General features: G+C 37.6%; 1 protein-coding gene across 1 annotated transcript in view; it reads right to left on the reverse strand.

Moving 5' to 3' along the window:
* Suclg2 (succinate-CoA ligase GDP-forming beta subunit) overlaps positions 1-17,288 on the reverse strand; it is a 312,863-nt gene that overhangs the window by 125,563 nt on the left and 170,012 nt on the right. Inside the window, exons 5-7 of the mRNA XM_004629484.3 lie at positions 9,974-10,126; positions 8,374-8,463; positions 1,138-1,234 (exon numbers count right to left, since the gene is read on the reverse strand). Coding sequence (XP_004629541.1) covers positions 1,138-1,234; positions 8,374-8,463; positions 9,974-10,126 — 340 coding nt within the window. The remainder of the gene's footprint in view (positions 1-1,137; positions 1,235-8,373; positions 8,464-9,973; positions 10,127-17,288) is intronic.

Genomic DNA, 17,288 nt, shown 5'->3' on the forward strand with positions numbered 1-17,288 from the left:
ATAAATAAACAAATAAAATAAAATACTCAGGGGCTGGGGAGATGGCTCAGTAGAATAAGCACTTGCCTGGCAAGTGCAAGGGCCTGAGTTCAATCCCCGGTTCCACCAGAAAAATAAAAAAATAAAATACTCACATTACTTAAATCCTGGTATCATTATACCATCCACTTCTTATCTACTCCCTACAAGTAGCTACCCCCAAAGCATTCTTAAGCATTTACTATTAAATTAATAAGAACTCAATAAATATAAGCTGTGAGACATGGTATAATGGCTTTTGGTGCTGAGATATAATGCATTTATATTCATCAAGTACTTGATGGGTAGAAGAAAACTTCCCCACAAAACCGCTACCTCCTCTTCTCTGAAACAGAAGCTGCTAACCAAATGTAGAGAGAAAATTCAACTTTAAGGCAATAGGGGCTTCAGCAAGACAATGTATACCAAATATAGTACACAAGATAACGTCATACTTAGATTTTAGGCAAATTAAAGTTTCAGAAAGTTCTGGTTCAAAAACAATCAGGTGGGGCTGGAGAGATGGCTCAGTGGTCTAAAGCACCTACTTGAAACAAGCTTGGCAAAGCACAGGGACCGCGGTTCGATCCCCAGCACCACATGCCAGCCAGACCCGCCCCCTGGTGGGCTGAGCTGGCCACACACACACACAATAAATAAATGTAATAAATAAAAATAAATATTAAAAAAAAAACCAATCAGGTGTATTCATTACATGCAAACGCAGCCTCCATCCAAAATTTTATATTCTATGCAGCAACAATAGGCCTGAAAAAAATGAGGACCTTGTGCATGTAGCTCTGTGTGTGCGTGTGCATGTGCATGTGTGTATACTGAGGGGATAGGTGGATGGTTCAACATAAACCAAGAATTAGCTTCAACTAGCTTCCTTTGAGGCCTGGCATTTTGCTGCAAATACCCCAAGTGCTAAAATGCTCAACCACCATCATGGGAGCATTTGAAACTAAGACAGAAATGAAATTACTGAAAGAAATTAACACAAAGCTGCTACTGTAGTCTTTTGTGCAATTTAATTTATAGTTGGCATGACTAATTATATATTCATTCATCCATCCTTCACCCTTTTCCTTCCCTCCCCCTTTCCTTGCTGCATTTTACCTTGGCCTTCTGGAGTCTCACCAAAGGGATTCACTTCTACCTGAGTGGCATCAATTTTCAGGAAGAGATTATACAGCTTCTTAATTTGATCTGCAGCCTAAATGTGATCAAGTGAAATAGAATTACATCAAAGCAGTAAAAGAAAATTTATTTTACTTGATTAATGAAACCTTAAAAACAGCAAATTATGTCTTTATTTTCAGTTAGGTTTTCTGAAGGGAAAAACAGAAAAGCATAATTATTTTAATCTGCACTGCTATTCATTAGGAGGAATTGCTCAACATTTCTCCAGATACCAGAAGAGACCCTTATCAAGAAAACAAAATATTTTCAGTACAATCTAAAAATGTTATTAATCATTTTGTAAATTATCAAGTCCCTAGTAGCCAAGTTAGACTGCAGTACAAGCTACAATCATTAATACGAACTCCATTCAAGTAAAAGGTAAATATGATTTTGGGTGTTTATAATGATTAGGTTTTCCTTATTATGCTGGAATAAAACATTATTAAATTTATTAATCAAAACTTATAATCTGCAAGGCAAAACAATCACAGAATACCTAATGGAAACTGTTACAAAACAGAAAGATGAACATCTTGAACAGTACAGATCCAGAATGGTAGTTTACACTGAAAACAACTTTGTCCCAAAAGCATAAATCATAAAGGGAAAGACTATCCAAGGTTTCCCTAATATGGTGAGATTTCTTTTTTTATTCAGCCTTAAAACTCACCCAGTCACTCTTTTCAACCAACATTTACTTACTGCCACTCAAAGCAGGGGACTACTGTGTGAGCTGTGGCTTGGGATGACCAGATGAACAACTCAGGGTACTATCTCTAAAGTCTACACTTAGAGTGAACAGGACAAGCCTGTGCCATTAGGGTTGATAGTGCGTATCAGCCGCACTCTTAGCTTCAGTCTGTTTCCCAGCTGTGGTTCTCCCACTGACACTTCTGGTCACTGTACCAGCCCTGCACTCCTGATCTTCAGACCCATGAGGCCCTGCCCCACTCTGCTCCATAGGCAAGAGTCTGACTATGAGATGAGTTTTAATGGTTGCTGCATCAGCTGGCTGCCAGATCAGTTCAGAGTATTTCTCCTCTGCTCTTTCTGCTGGGGCAGACTCTTACTCTCCAGCTATAGCTTCAACTAGAAGACCCACCAGGGCTCAGGCTTCAGTTTCCAAAGGCTCAGTAGCACGGCTGCCGCATCCCATAAATCTCAAGTGGGGTCAATACTGAAAGCAGTTCCAGGCTTGACAAAGGAACTTCTGTAGATTTCCTTCATGTTGTCTTAATGCATTTCATGTCTTTTTGTAAATATCCTTATCTCCTAATTTGCAACCAAGTATATAAACAAATAAATATCCCAAGTGAGCAAGTCTAAGTAAGTATTTAATCTTAAATATTTTTATGGCAAGATAACACATGGTATAAATTCCCTAAATGCCCAAGGTCTTCCTGTGAATGTACTTCCTTTACCCAGTTGGCCCCTCCAGAACAAAACATAGTCCTCTTACCAATATATGCTTCACTTGAGAATTCTTCTATGTACATGCAAATGTGCACATTGTATCTTAAATTTAATTCCATACCTTATTTCTTTACATAATAAATTTTAGATACCCTTCACTGGCAATGTAAACACATTGGTGTCTGCATCGATTTTATCATGTTGTACCATAATTTTGACTGTCATTTAAAAAGATGGCTACTTGCACTGTTTCTAATAGTTTGATATTATTCAAAAAGGTGCCTTATCTCTATAGGTATATCATACATGTGATTGAATATTTACAGGATAAATTAATCAGAGGAAAGCAAAAAAGGGTTCAAGCATTTTATGCATCAAGAGAGCCCATTAAATTGCTCTTGCTAGAAGTGGGCCCTAATTTCCCCTCTCACAAACCAGAATCAGAGAGCCTTTTTCCACTCAGCCCATCAGCCATCTGGATACAGGATAGTAGGGGTGAGAAAAAAGTATCTCATACAGTTTGGGTTTGGAGGCCCCAAAAGACATTTGTATTGCCTTTTCTATTAACGTTAATCATATTTTCCTATTGAGATTTTGGTCTTTTTCTGATTAATTTTTATGTATTTCTATGTAAAAGAAATTTGCTCTTTATGTCATGTAAATTGTAAATATATTTCCCCTTTAACATTTATCTGTCAGCCATGCTGTTGTAGCTTTTGCAACATGGAAATTTGGTCTGAATCATGCCACTCTTTTTTTTTTTTTTCTGGCTTTGTGGCTTTTGGTTTTATATCAAACTTTCAAAAGGCCAATCTCATTCTGAAAGGATTTTTCTTTTTAATTCTACAGTTAATTTTAAAAATGCAAACAGAAATTGCAATAAAATACAAAATGAATCAAAAACTCATGACTGAATTTGTTTTGTTTTGTTTTGTTTTGTTGGGGTGGGACCTTGTTACACTGCCCAGGCTGGTGTTGAACTCCTGGTCTCAAACAGTACTCCCAACTCCACCTCTCGAGTGGTAGAGACTACAAGTGAGCACCACCACAGCTGGCATTTTGAGAACTTCTAGTTATTGCTGTGAGCTTGCAGTGCAGTTGCTGCAGGAGAGAGGCAGCCTATCTTCCCTGATACTACAGCTCTCACATGGTGCTTCTGCAGCCCCAGAATGTCAGCACTTCATAAATACTTGGTGATTTGGTAATTAGTGTTATTAAAATAATAAGGGGAAACTACATAACAGAAATAATTTTGGGCATATAAATACATGTTATCCCAGCCATTTGAAAAGTACCTTTTTGAAAACCTGTGGAAAAACACAAAGAACATGAACTTCACCATCTCAAACACCCTCAAATGTCCACGCAGCTTCTGAGTTGCTGGGCACATTCACACTGTGGTGCAACCTCTCATCAGAACTTCCTGTACCCAAACTGAAACACTACACCTGGATTGGAATGCTACGGTTTGAACATGATTCAGCCCCTCACACACACATGATGCTCAATAAATAAATCTGAATGGTTAAAGTCTTCAGAATGGGACACTCATGATCAAATACCAGTAGCTTTCTAAGAGGGAGAGAGACCAGAACACACATCTGCTCCCCATTCCCTGTGCTTTCCAGACTCTGCCAGCAGGAAGGTCATCATCAGATGAGGCCTCTAGACCCTAGACCAGAATCTTGACCCTGTATAAGCCTCTTTTATATAAAGCTACCAAGCTCCAGGCATTTCACTTTAGTAGCCACATTGCTCTGTTACACCCATTAGAAATAACTCCCCATCCCTCTCCTTCTGGTCCCGACAACAACCTATTTTCTGCCCCCATGATTCAGACTCTCCTAGGCACCTCACATATGGGAAATCACATCATATTCAACTTTTAGTGACCAGATTATTTCAATTATCATAATGCCCTCAAGGTTTTGCTTTTCTGAATGATGTGTCAGACTCTTCCTTTGCAAGTACATTAAGGCCGCTGTAATCACAAATTAGCATAGCATTTGGGGGAAGTTGTTTGAGTATTTTAATTTTTACTGTTTTGCAAAGATAAATATGTACAAACATTTTGCAAGCAAAGCTGAGGTATGATTAGCTCTGTACTGTAAAATCTACAAAGCTTCTCCCTTATAGGATATCTTATGCCACAGATTATAGCCTCTGTGGTTGTAAGGACTCAGCAGGCAAAATCCATTTGTCTAAGCAAATGTAGTAATGGGCAATGGCAGGGTACATGACAGGCTGAGATCCACACTACGGCTTTCTAAGTGTGTTCAAATGATAAAAAACAAATTAAGCACAAGAGAAAGAAAGCATTCTGCCGGTCAACGAGCAGTTCATTATTTACTCCTACAATCTCCTCTCTCAGTCTGGAACCTCTACATACAGAAAGAAATGCCTTTTTTTGGGTTACAAGTTCATGTTATTTTCAGATTGTTTGTTGTGGAATTTAATTTAAAACTTGAATCTCAGGGCCTGCCAGATGGCTCAGCAGACTAAAGCACCTGCTTAGGCAGAGCACAGCCATTGGGGTTCTATCCCTGGTGTGCCATGCTGGCCCATCCCCAAGGCATGCTGAGATGGTGATTGAGACTGGGTGTGGTAGCATGCGCCTGTAATCACAGCACTTGGGAGGCTGAAAACAGGAGAATCACTACGAGTCTGATCTACATAGTGAGACCCTATAGACCCTGTAAAAAAACCAAAAAAAACAAAAACAAAAAAACCCTAAGCCTCTAAAATTATATATATATATATATATATATATATATTTTTTTTTTTGACAAATTAAAACACAACTTCAAAAATGGTTTAACAAGTTAAAAGATTTCAAATAACTTTTATTACATTTAAAAAAGTATTAGCATTCACACAGGGCTCTCAACCTAGCCCGATACACAAAACATTCCCGAAGTGCTAGGGATCTTGCACAAGTTTGGCCATCAGTTTTCCCCCATGGCCTCAACGCTAGAGGCACATGTTGACAATCTGTAGCATCTATATTTTGAGAAGCAGTAATTAGTAGTCCCATCTCATCCTTGGGTTCACTGTCCATGGCTTCAGTATTAGAGGTTAACCCTAGGCTGAAAATACAGTCTAGAATACCAGGATACTTTAAAAGGCAGACCCACATTCAAATAAATCTTATTACAGTATGTTGTTAGAATTTATCTGTGGGTATTATTAATTACTATATGTAATCTATAAATTAAACTTTAAGTGTTTTAAAAAACATTTGTTTGTTTGTTTGGTACTGGGTCTCCCTTCACAGCTCAGACCCATACTGATCCTCCTGTCTCAGCCTCTCCAGCACTGGGATCATAAGAGTGCACTACTACACCCAGGGGGGGTGCCCTGGAGCAGCACGACATGCAGTATAGGAGATCGAACTCAGGACCTTGTGCTTGCCAGGCAGGTGCTTACACTGCCGAGCTATCTCTCCAGCCCCTATAATAAGTATGTCTTTATAGGGGGAAAAAAAACCCAGTATATATAGGACTTAGGACCTTTCCTCAGTTTCAGACATACATGGAGTCTTGGCATATAACGCATCTGGACAAGGGAGGAATGCTCTAAGTGATAATTAAGAGATATTGAAAAACATATCAATTTTTAGTTGCATTAAACTTTCCTACGGGTTTAGATTTTTTTCAAAAGCTCCTGCCAAATTAATTTCAGTCTGAAGCAAATACTTGGTAGTTTTTATGTAAGCTGAAGTTATCACCTTAGTTTTTATTAATATTAATAAATCACTGTTCAAAGACAAGAAGCAGGAGTCTCAGGAAAAATCTCAAGATAATCATTTGATGATGTTCATTCATGAGTGAGATGTCTCCAAATGCCTAAAGCACATACTAGATGAAAATTAGATAACTTTCAAAGTCACACTGAATTTAAGGGACTTCTAAGATACCATTTCTTTATGAAAGGATCAGTCATTATAATAATTTAAATGTTTCCTTTCTCAGATACCTTCTCTGCTTCTGCACCCTGGTTCCCTGGCACATCTAGGTAATGCCCATGGCTTAACCAGATATCCAGACTGACAACTCAAGCCCCAGCACACAGTCTTCCTTGGGCTTTGATGCCATCCAACTTTCTATTATACAAACATACTTGTATGTCCGTCATGCGTAACTGAGCTCTCCCCAGTTATGCAACATGCGTAACTGAGCTCTCCCCATCTCCCATGTCTCTGTCTCCCGCATGGAGCCCTCCTCCTATACTCTCTGCTGTCTAGGTGGCCAACCCTGGTCTGTGAGTCTCTTGAGGAAAGCCGCACTTGTTTCTTTTTCCCAGAGTGTAGCAGAGTAAGCAGCTGAGCAAATACAAATTTACAGCCTTTCAAGGTGTCATCAAGAGCGAGAGAGAGAGAAATGAATAATTTCCTTTCTTTTCTTTGATAAATTAAGTTAAAAATATAGTGACACTACAACTGCTCAATAACCCCTTGCATCCTCCTTTGCCTTTCCTTGGTAAGTCATTTAAAATAAAGTGTTTCAGGCACTACGAAAATGTGATTATACCATTTAAGAGCTATAAATAACTCAATTTCCACTTATAATATGTAGGCAGTGGGGGTATCCCATGATGTATATAATATTATTACTGCCTTCTCCAATATTCCTATTGTGCTCACCTCCTGAGTTTTCACATAATGGGGTCAACAGATTTTGTCCACTCCAGATTTATTCTTCCGCCAGGAAAAGCCACCTACTGACAACTTCCTAGGAAATGCTTCAAAGTGAACAGCCCAGATGTCTTGTTTCCCTTATTTCCACACATGACAAATGTCTCCTGGGCAACTAATATATATGCCAAGCACTATGTGGGCTGCTGGCACAAAACAGCAATGAACAAGATGGACAAAGTCCCCGCTGTGATGAAGATTAGGATCTAGTGAAGGTGACTACAAATAGCAAAGAGAAACACAACAGTGCAAAGTGCTATAGAGGAGGTAGACAGCAGTACACTCTGGAGCTGGTAGAGAACAGAGTAAGTAAGACACAGTTACTGTATGGAAAGCGGCTGTCAGTGACCACCACCCAAAAGGAGAAGTCCCTTAAATGTCAAAAGAAGCCTGTGTGTGGTTAGTAATCTCATTCTGAAGTAGTAAAGCTAATCACTACACAGGTATCAAGAAATTTCTTTCAACAGATAACTTTCTCCTCTCCTCCCCTGTGCTCCTCTTCCTTCTCCTCTCCTTTCCTCTGTACTCCTTTCCTTTTTTTCCTGTTCCTTCAAGTACTATACTTCTGCATGACCTCCTCAGCCCCCAAACTGACCTTTACAGAATACTGTAATAAGTACTTTCATGCACCGTAATACTCAATCCCTATAATACTCCCAGCACCACCACCCCCCTTCAGTTAGCGGTAATCACCTCCATCCTACAAATACTGAAACTCAAGTTTGGGTGGACAAAATCATATAGGTAGCAGGCGGTAGCATCAACAATGCTACAGGAAAAAAAATAAATAAAAAGATCACCTATGTATCATAAAGTATAGGTACCAACATGCAACATATACATGTACACACACACACATGCACACACACACACACACACACACACACACACACACTAGTCTCTTTAAACACTAGGAAATATTTTTCTTTATCATAAGCAACTAGGGAAAAATTATAAAACAACAATCCTGTTTCCTGGTAATCACAATATCAGAAACAATTAAGCAAGTTCCCAAATGTTTTCTGAAAGAAGTCAGACATGCTGTCCTGTAATGGCTTATGTACCTGGTTTTTCAAAGGCCCAAGGAAGCCCAGATTTTCTGCCATCCGCTGAGCTTGGCTGTCCTTTATGCCTTCAAAAATGTCAATTGGCTCCTAGTAAAAATAAATCAAATGAACAAAATTCACATAGTCAAGTGAGAAGATTTACAACCTCCAAAAGAAATGCTCAGTATTTATTTGCAAATGAGTAATTAAACTGTGGCGCCTTTCCAGAGATCTCTGAACAGGGCTACTGCAGCTGCCTATAGGGTATGTTTTAATTAGCAGACCATGGATGAAACAGCCCTTCCAAAAACTATGTAATTCTTCAAGGTGGCATGCTGACAAGATGATCTGATGCCAATTTTCACTTTTAATTACTATACAGATGGCACTGATGAATATTTAGTCAGTTAATTTTTATGACATCTTTTGGAAGTCTTCCAAAGAAGGTTTTGTTGCCTAATACTGCTGTTAAGTTTAGAGTTGTCATACATAGGTTAAACATTATCCTATGATTTAAACACTGCATTGATGATGAACACTATTAATAATACCTTAGCTCTACAAAGTATTCTCAAAACACTGAATGCTACATATATATATTATACAGTATATATTATACATTATACACTTGCATATATTCTCTTAGAAAAGAGAACTGTTTCAGATAATGATATTTTGAAAACAGTTAGGCATTACTGATAAGTACATGTGTATTTTAAACTTCCAAGGTAGTAATCGTACATATGTAACATTGATGACAACACTTTAAAACCAATCACCATTGTCTGAGTACATTATCTAGACAAAGATTCAGGAAAATTAACTCTGTCTTTATAAAAGGATGCAAAATCACTTTCTGAAAGAAATAATAAATGTTCTGTTAGAAATCATAATTTTGACATTTTAAAACACAGATTAAAAACTGAAATTATAGTTTGACTATAAATTTTATATACTGTTTCTTATATAGTTAGGATAAGAAGGATTTTACACACATCACTTCATTTAATATTCGCATTTCTGCAAGACATAAATTACACTATTTTCATTTTTCCAATTTAAAAAAAATGAGGCTTAGAGCCAGTAAGAAACTCATAGACCATAGAAACAAAAAGATACTTACAAACTAGTCAGATTTGACTACTTATCTCTTCAACTTGAACTAGTCTTATAAATGCAACAAGACCTAAGGATTAAAACAAATGGATAGAACCTGGACCTTGAAAAGATTTTATTTTATTCAAGAAATAATCTGCCTTTTTTAGAGAGAATTCTTTAACTATAAATAAAGTTAAACAGAGCAGGGTAATCCAGAGGAAAAGGAAATGTCACAGTGCTTTCCTGCTGGTAAGTACTGGTCAATACTTGGGGCAGGGTGGATTAAAAGGAATGGCAGAGGAGTGGGGAAAAGAAGAAAAGAGCAAACAAAAAAGCCCTTAATATTAACACTACTTCTATCTGACTTTCTACTGGGTGCCCAGCAAGAAAAAGGATCAACATCTACTTTCAATTTCAGAGACAGAAGTATTGCTCCCAGGCTTAGACTCCACACTGAGAGTTTAACAGCTTCTACAATAACAGTTCCTTTAAAACAGCATAGTCAGATACTTAAGCATACCTTAAAAATAAGTTCTGGACTGGAAGCGGCCACTTCTTCAATGTCAACGCCGCCCTGGGGGCTGCCCACCAGCACAGGGCCATTGTAGGCCCGGTCCATCAGAATCGCTAAGTAGGTTTCTCTGGAAATGTCCAGGGCTTCAGCAATCATCACCTAGCACATTAGTGGGGAAGTCAAATTAATTCAGCATCAAGCAAATTTGCACTGGGAAATCTATACAACCTTACTACACAAATCAAATGACTTCATTTTCAGCAAGTTAATCTTGTGCCTTAGCTCCCAGAGACTGAAGGATTCTCCTTCGCAGTGTGCAACGCCCATTTTCACCTCCTAAATTGATCCTGCTAACTTATTCAAAGGATGAGAACTTGGTTTGCCTCAAGGAACATTTCCATTGTAGTCTTTTTTTCTTCCTTGACAAACTCCATTGCTTAAGAAAAATCTCCCGTGAAGCAACTGTTGTTTTAATTTGACATAATAACATTACATATATAACACTGTGCTGACTTTTCTCAGATTTTATTGGACAATGAAATTTGCTAAGAAAGGGTTCTTTTACAGTATATCTGATGTTTCACAAGTTTGTATACTTCTATCTCTTGGATCACTGTATTTTATTTTAGCTTATACTTTCTTTTAGTTTATAAATACAATACTTGCTTGTTCAAAAATACTGTAATACCTACCAAAAGTACATAGGCAAGGGAAGGAAAGCAGCCAACTGGTGTGCACACCCCACATCCACTATGCTATCCAGGAAACAGTGTGTCTTCCTGGCTTCCTTGGGAGAAGGCAAACACTGGCCAGAGCCCTGGCTGGGCAAAAGGCAACGTGGAGAAAAGGGTTCATTAACCCTCACTGCCTCTGCCAGCTGCCCGTCGCTCTCAAGAACTCCAGCAAACATGGTCCCTTTTTAATCTGTCTGCTAGCATGAGGGGTTAGATCATCCTGCACATGGAAGCATACTGTACACACTAGGAGGCTTTTTGTTTTAACTCTTAACCCCACACAGGGCATTTTTGTAAGCTCTCCTTTTCCCCTATAATTTTTCAGTACATACATGCTAATATTTATTTAAACATGTTCCTACTAATAGCTATTATGTGAATTTAAATTTTTCTGTCTACTGCAGTCATTGTTTATTTATTTATTTATTTACTCATATATCTTTCCTCACTTTGCATCTCTATGCAAAGTATGATGGCAAGGTTTAACGTCTAAATATTTAAGATTTGACAAATACTATCAATTTGTCTTTAAATTAAGAAGGGCTATTTGTATTTATACGCCCAATAAGAACGTGAAAAATATCTTGCTTGATTCTGAAAAGAAAATAAGCACATTCTTAAGGGATCAGTAAGATTTGAAAATAGAAGAAACATTTCCAAGCCCAGCATGGTGAGGCATGTTTGTAATCCCAGCACTCAGGAGGCTGAGGCAGAAGGATTACTACAATGTCAAGGCCAACCTGGACTACACCATGAGTTCAAGGCCAACCTGAACTACACAGTGGAACCATGTTTAAAAAATGAAAATTCTACTGCTCTTCCTAAAAATAGTTTAATAGAAGGCTTCATGTGAAAAGTTATGACTTAAATGGTCTTAGGTTTCAGCTACTTCTACCTACATGGCTCAACATTTCACATTCAGTCACATCCAATGAATAAAGATATACATACCAAAAACAGTTTGAATGTAATAAACATACAATTCCTTTTCCACATAGGCTAGGAGTATCAGTCAGCTTGAACATGTGCTTAACATGTAGTAGGCCCTAGGTTCAATTTCTGGCACCAAAAATAAATAATAAAAGATATGTAACTTGAAAGAGAATTATTTGTTCGTACATGTTGCTAGGATCATGACAGAACCATCCTGATATCAAGGTGTTGTCCTTTCAAAATATGAAAGGGAAACCATCTGTCAGTACAGATTTTTTCAGTTTTAAGGTAGTTGGGTACGTAGTCAAGGCTCAATCTCTGAGGAAAGGCAAAACACCAAAAGCAAGAAGTATTTCTTCTATTTTCTTATCAAATGTGGTAAAAACATGCAGTTAAGAGAAATAACAAGAAATATGCCTTTGTAAGCATCAGCATTAATACATCCATTTGGAGAAATAAAGACAACCATTTCTCCTAAAGCTTTCCTTAGGACAGTGAGATGTTCTAAGAAATACGGCAAGCAAGAAATACAAAACGAAGGATGTGGGCTTTTGCGCTTTATCTCTGCCATGCTAAGTACTATTTGCTTACCACTTCAGTGCACCTACTGAGTGAACTTTAGGGACTCTCAGTGATTATGAAGCTGCCACCAGGAAAATGATTAGTAGATATAATTCAGGGTATCTTATAGGGAGAGCAGATTTTTTTCATGTTATTAAGCTATCCCAAGGATGCCGAATGTCAGGAGACGTTTAGAGATTGTCACAGAAACATCTGCTGGCCAACACAAACACTGGTCCAGAAGAAGGGGAGGGAGGTACATTTCTAAAGAGCTTCAATGACGAGCTACATAAAGATTATCAACACACTCATTCTGTGGACTCCTCTAATAGTACAAATGTTTAATGTTCTTTTTCATAAATGCTATTTTGTTTGAAAAAACCACAAAATTTCATTATACAAAATAAGAGATAATAAATCATTATGTTCAAAACAGTTATTCAGTAAAAGATCTCAAGAAAAAAATGATTTGTACAAACAGGAAACAAATACATAATAGCACAAAATAGTTATTTTCAGTAAAGTAGGAGAAACTAGTAGTATAAATGAAACAAATTAGCATTTATATTAAATATTTTTGAAACAACAAAATAGGTGATTTGAGGAATTATTCGAACTTCTCCCTACTTCCTTTTTATCTTCTATTTTGTTCTTTAACTACATAAACATACTGGGATTTTTAGTTTCTTATACAAAAGAAGCCATGCTACATTCCATCTTGTGTATCTGACTTATTTCACATTAGGTTCTCAGGTTGTATCACTTACCCATGAATGTCTCGGATTTATCTTTATGGCAGAGATGTGCTCTATCATATGTAAATATCATATTTTCCTTATGCATTCATCTCTTGAGGGTCATATTACTGTTTCCAAGACCGATATATTCTCAACTGTGCTGCTATAAATGTAGGTATGAATGAATCCTTCCACTATACTACTTTTAATGCTTTGGAGAAAATACCTAGAAGAAGGGAATACCTAGGTGTAAGGAAATTCTAATTTTAGCTTCTTGAGGTCTCTCTACACCAATTTCCACAGTGGTTGTACTAGCTTACATTCCTACCAATAATATAGAAGACTCTCCTTTTTCCCACATTGTGCCTGTATTTGGTATTCTTACACTTTTTAAAGACAGTCATTCTTCTGGGCTAGATAGTATCTTAGTGTATTTTCTTTTCTTTTTTTGTAGTTTAGGGAAGGGTCTACATGGTGTTCAGGGTCTCACTACTAGATGAGACTCATAGTGATCCACCTGTTTACAGCTTCCCAAGAGCTGGGATTACAGGCTTGACCACCATACCCAGTCTCAATTACCATCTCTGGGTGCCCTGGGGGCGGGGCCGGCACCTGGCAGGCCTTGGGATCAAATCCCTGGCTCTTGCTCCTGCTAGCAGGAGCTTTAAATCCACTGAGCTATTTGGCCAGCCCCTTGTATTTTTAATCTGAATTCCTCCAATGGCCAGTGATGCTGAACTTTTCTTACATATTTATTGGTAATCTGTACTTTGGAGAAGTGTCTACTCATTTCCATTGCCCATTTTTTGAATGAGTCTTTTATTCTGGGGAGTCTAAGTCTGTTGCATTCTTCATATATTCTACATGTTAGTCTGCTGTCTGAGGAATACCTGGCAAAATTGTTTTACCATTGTGTAGTTTATTCATGCTACTGGTTGTATCCTTTGCTGTGCAGATGTTCTTTACTTTCATATGATTCTACCTGTTGCATCTTGGTGTTATTTCTTGTGCCATTGGGGTTCTTTTCAAACATTCCTCATCTATGCCTATGTATTCAAGGTGTACCTATTTTATCTTTCCAGCAGATTATTTCTGTTTTAGTATCAGAGATTTTTTTTTTAATGTATTTGGTACAGTGTCTCACTATGCAGCTTGGACTTGTAGTGATCTTCCTGTTTTCAGCTAGGATTACAGGCATATGCCACCACACCCAGACTCAGTGGCTGGCTCAGTGTGCCCTGGATGGGGCCAGCATGGCATGCCTGCACTTGCCTAAGCAGGCACTTAGTCCACTGAACTATCTCGCAGGCCCTGAACATGTAGATCTTTGATCCATTTTTAGTTTAGAACACAGAAAAATACAAGACTCAATATTCTGCATGTGGATATCCTATTTCTCCAGCACCACTTATTAATGAGGCTATCTTTCATCTGATGTGTTTTTTTGCCCCTTTGTCAAAGATCAAATAGCTCCCTGTACCTGGGACTACTTCTGCTTCTCCTATTCTTTTCCATTACTCATGTCTGATTTTGTGCCAGTACCTTGCTATTTTAATCACTGTAGTGTTACAGTATCATTTCAAGTCTAAGAATGTGATGCCAACTGTTTTGCTTTTGTTATCGAGGACTGCTTTTGTTATTCTGAATCTCTTCATATGATTTTAGGACTGTTTTCTCTAGATTTGTGCAAAATGTCATTTATATTTTGATTGAGATTACATTATGTCTGAAATGTCTATATGTAAGTACAGGCATTTTGATTATACTAGTTCTGCCTATCCAGGAACAGAAGGTATCTATTTTCTGGTGTTATCCTCAATTTCCTCTTTCAGAGTGATGTGATTTTCATTAAAGAAGTCTTTCATTTCATTGGTTAATTACTAAGTATTTGATTTTTTTAATGGTATGTTTTCCTAATATTCATAATGTTATGTTTTCCTATGCTAGTATTTTCCTAATTTCTTTTTCATTGGGCCTATTAATAGAGTCTGGGAATTTTCCCTGTGTTTATTCTTAGTGTATAATGTGTGTTTATTTTGTATCCTGATACACTAATGAATCTGGTTATTAGTTCTAGGAATCTTTTGGTGAAGTTTTTGTAGATCTTGCAAGTAAAGGATCATGTCATAAAAAAATAGTACTTTGACTTTGTCCTTTCCTATATTCCCTTATTTCTTTCTCCTGCCTGATCTGGCTAATGTTCTGGCTATGTTGAACAGGAGTAATAAGAATGGACATCCTTGTCTTCTTTTTTATTTTAGAGGAAAAGCTCTTTCCTATTTAATATGATGTTGCTTGTAGGTTGGTCATAAGTGGATTTTCTTGAAATAAGGTCCTTCAATACCTATTTTCTTCTGGATTTATGATGAATGGATACTGGATTTCATCAAAGACTTTTTCTGCATCTATTGAAATGATCATGTTTTTTTTTTCTTTGCTTCTGTTTATTTGATGAATTACATTTATTGGTCTGCATATGTTGAACCATCCTTCCATTTCTCTGATGAGACCTACTTGGTTGTGGTATATGATCTTTGTGATGATTTGTTGAATTCTGTTTACCAGTATCTTGAAGATTTTTTGTACCATTGTTCATTAGAGAGACTGGCTGTAATAACGACTTTAGTGCTTGGATCTTTGCCTCATTTAGGGTTCTGGATAGTCATAGCGTCTGAGAATGATTTAGGAAGTACTCATTTCCTCTCAGTTTCGTTAAGGAGTGTGAGGATCACTGGTGTTACATTTTACATGAAGTTCTTATAGAATGTGACTGTGAATCCATGAGGTGATGAGCTTTTCTCAGTTGGTAGGTACTTACTTTGGTTTTATTTTTTGTTTTGTTTGTTTTCTTGCTTTAATTTTACTTCCTAGTATTGAACTGTTCCAGAATTTTAAGTTTTCTTGATTCAATTTTGGTAATTTATATGTACCTTGAACATCTTAATTTCTTCTGAATTTTACAATTGTTTGGTGTATACATTTGTGAAGTAGTTGTTAATAATTTTGGCAGTGTCCATTGTGATTTCATCTTTTCCATTTATAATTACTATGACTGGTGTCTTTTCTTTTTTGGGGGGGTAGTAGTAAAGATGTTGCTAATCAGATAACTACCCAAATGAAACAAATGACTGGGCACTCTATAGAAGACACTAAAATCTATGTCATCCTTATACAGCATTACACTCAAAACTATTTGACAGTGACGAAAGGAATGAAACCTGAACTGAAAGAGTAGACACACTATATTAATGGACTATGCCATGGTTTGTATTTGTCCCCCCAAAGCCTCATGCAGTCATTGACGTGCAGTTCTATAGTTTAATTAATTTAAGATCCAAGACTGGGATTATGGGTCTGAGTATTGCTGGGGTTATGGGTGTGAGTACTACACCCAGTCTGACACACAGAGCCTGAATGGAACATAAGAGAGACAGAGAAACAGACTTACTTTCTGTAGCCATTATTCCTGTTACTCTTCCCTCTTGCTTTTGCTGTACTGCTGCCTTATGCTGCTGTGCCCTTTGCCATGTGCCAATCTGCATTGGAGCTAGCCAAATATGGACTGAAGCCTTCAGTAACTGTGAGCTAAATAAACCTTTCCTCCCTTCATTTTGGATGTCACATATTTGTCCCAGCAACGAGAGAAAAGTAACTGAGGCAGACTGTGAGACTTAACATGGCAAAGACATCAATTCTTTTGAAACTGACAGAAAGGTTTAATAAGAAAGATGTTTTGATAAAGATGTTTTTATAAAGACAAAATTTTTTTAACCTGTATACAGGAAAGCATAAGAACTGAAATAGGTTAAAGTGCTTTTAGGAAAAAAAAAGAAAATCAGTATCCACAATTTTATAACCTATGTGACTACAGAAATTAAGACTGTGTAACAGAGGCCAGCCAGATACCTCAGCGGACTAAAGTGCCTGGATAGGCAGGTGCAGGGTTTGGGCTTTTATCCCAGGCATGCAGTGCCAGTCCCACCCCCAGAGAATGCTGAAATGGTGATTGAGACTGGGCATGGTGGCATGCACCTGTAATCCCAGTGAGTGGGAGGCTGAAAACAGGAGGATCACTCTGAGTCCGATCTGTGTAGTAAGATGTAGACCCTGTATTAAATGCATAAAAAGAAAAGATTGTATAATGATAGAAAGATGGACAAATAGACAAGGGCCAGGGATATAGCTCAGCAGCATAAGTCCCTGCTTGCAACCAGGTGTGGTGGCACACACCTCTAATCCCTGTGCTATCAAGTCTGAGACAGGAGTATCACTATGAGAGTCTGAGCAGCATAGCAAAAGCTTGTACCAAATAAATACATATATAAACAAAAGATTTTTCTTTCTTTCTTTTTTTTT

Source organism: Octodon degus, unplaced genomic scaffold (genome assembly GCF_000260255.1).
Source record: "Octodon degus isolate 3935 unplaced genomic scaffold, OctDeg1.0 scaffold00030, whole genome shotgun sequence".
NCBI lineage: Eukaryota > Metazoa > Chordata > Mammalia > Rodentia > Octodontidae > Octodon > Octodon degus.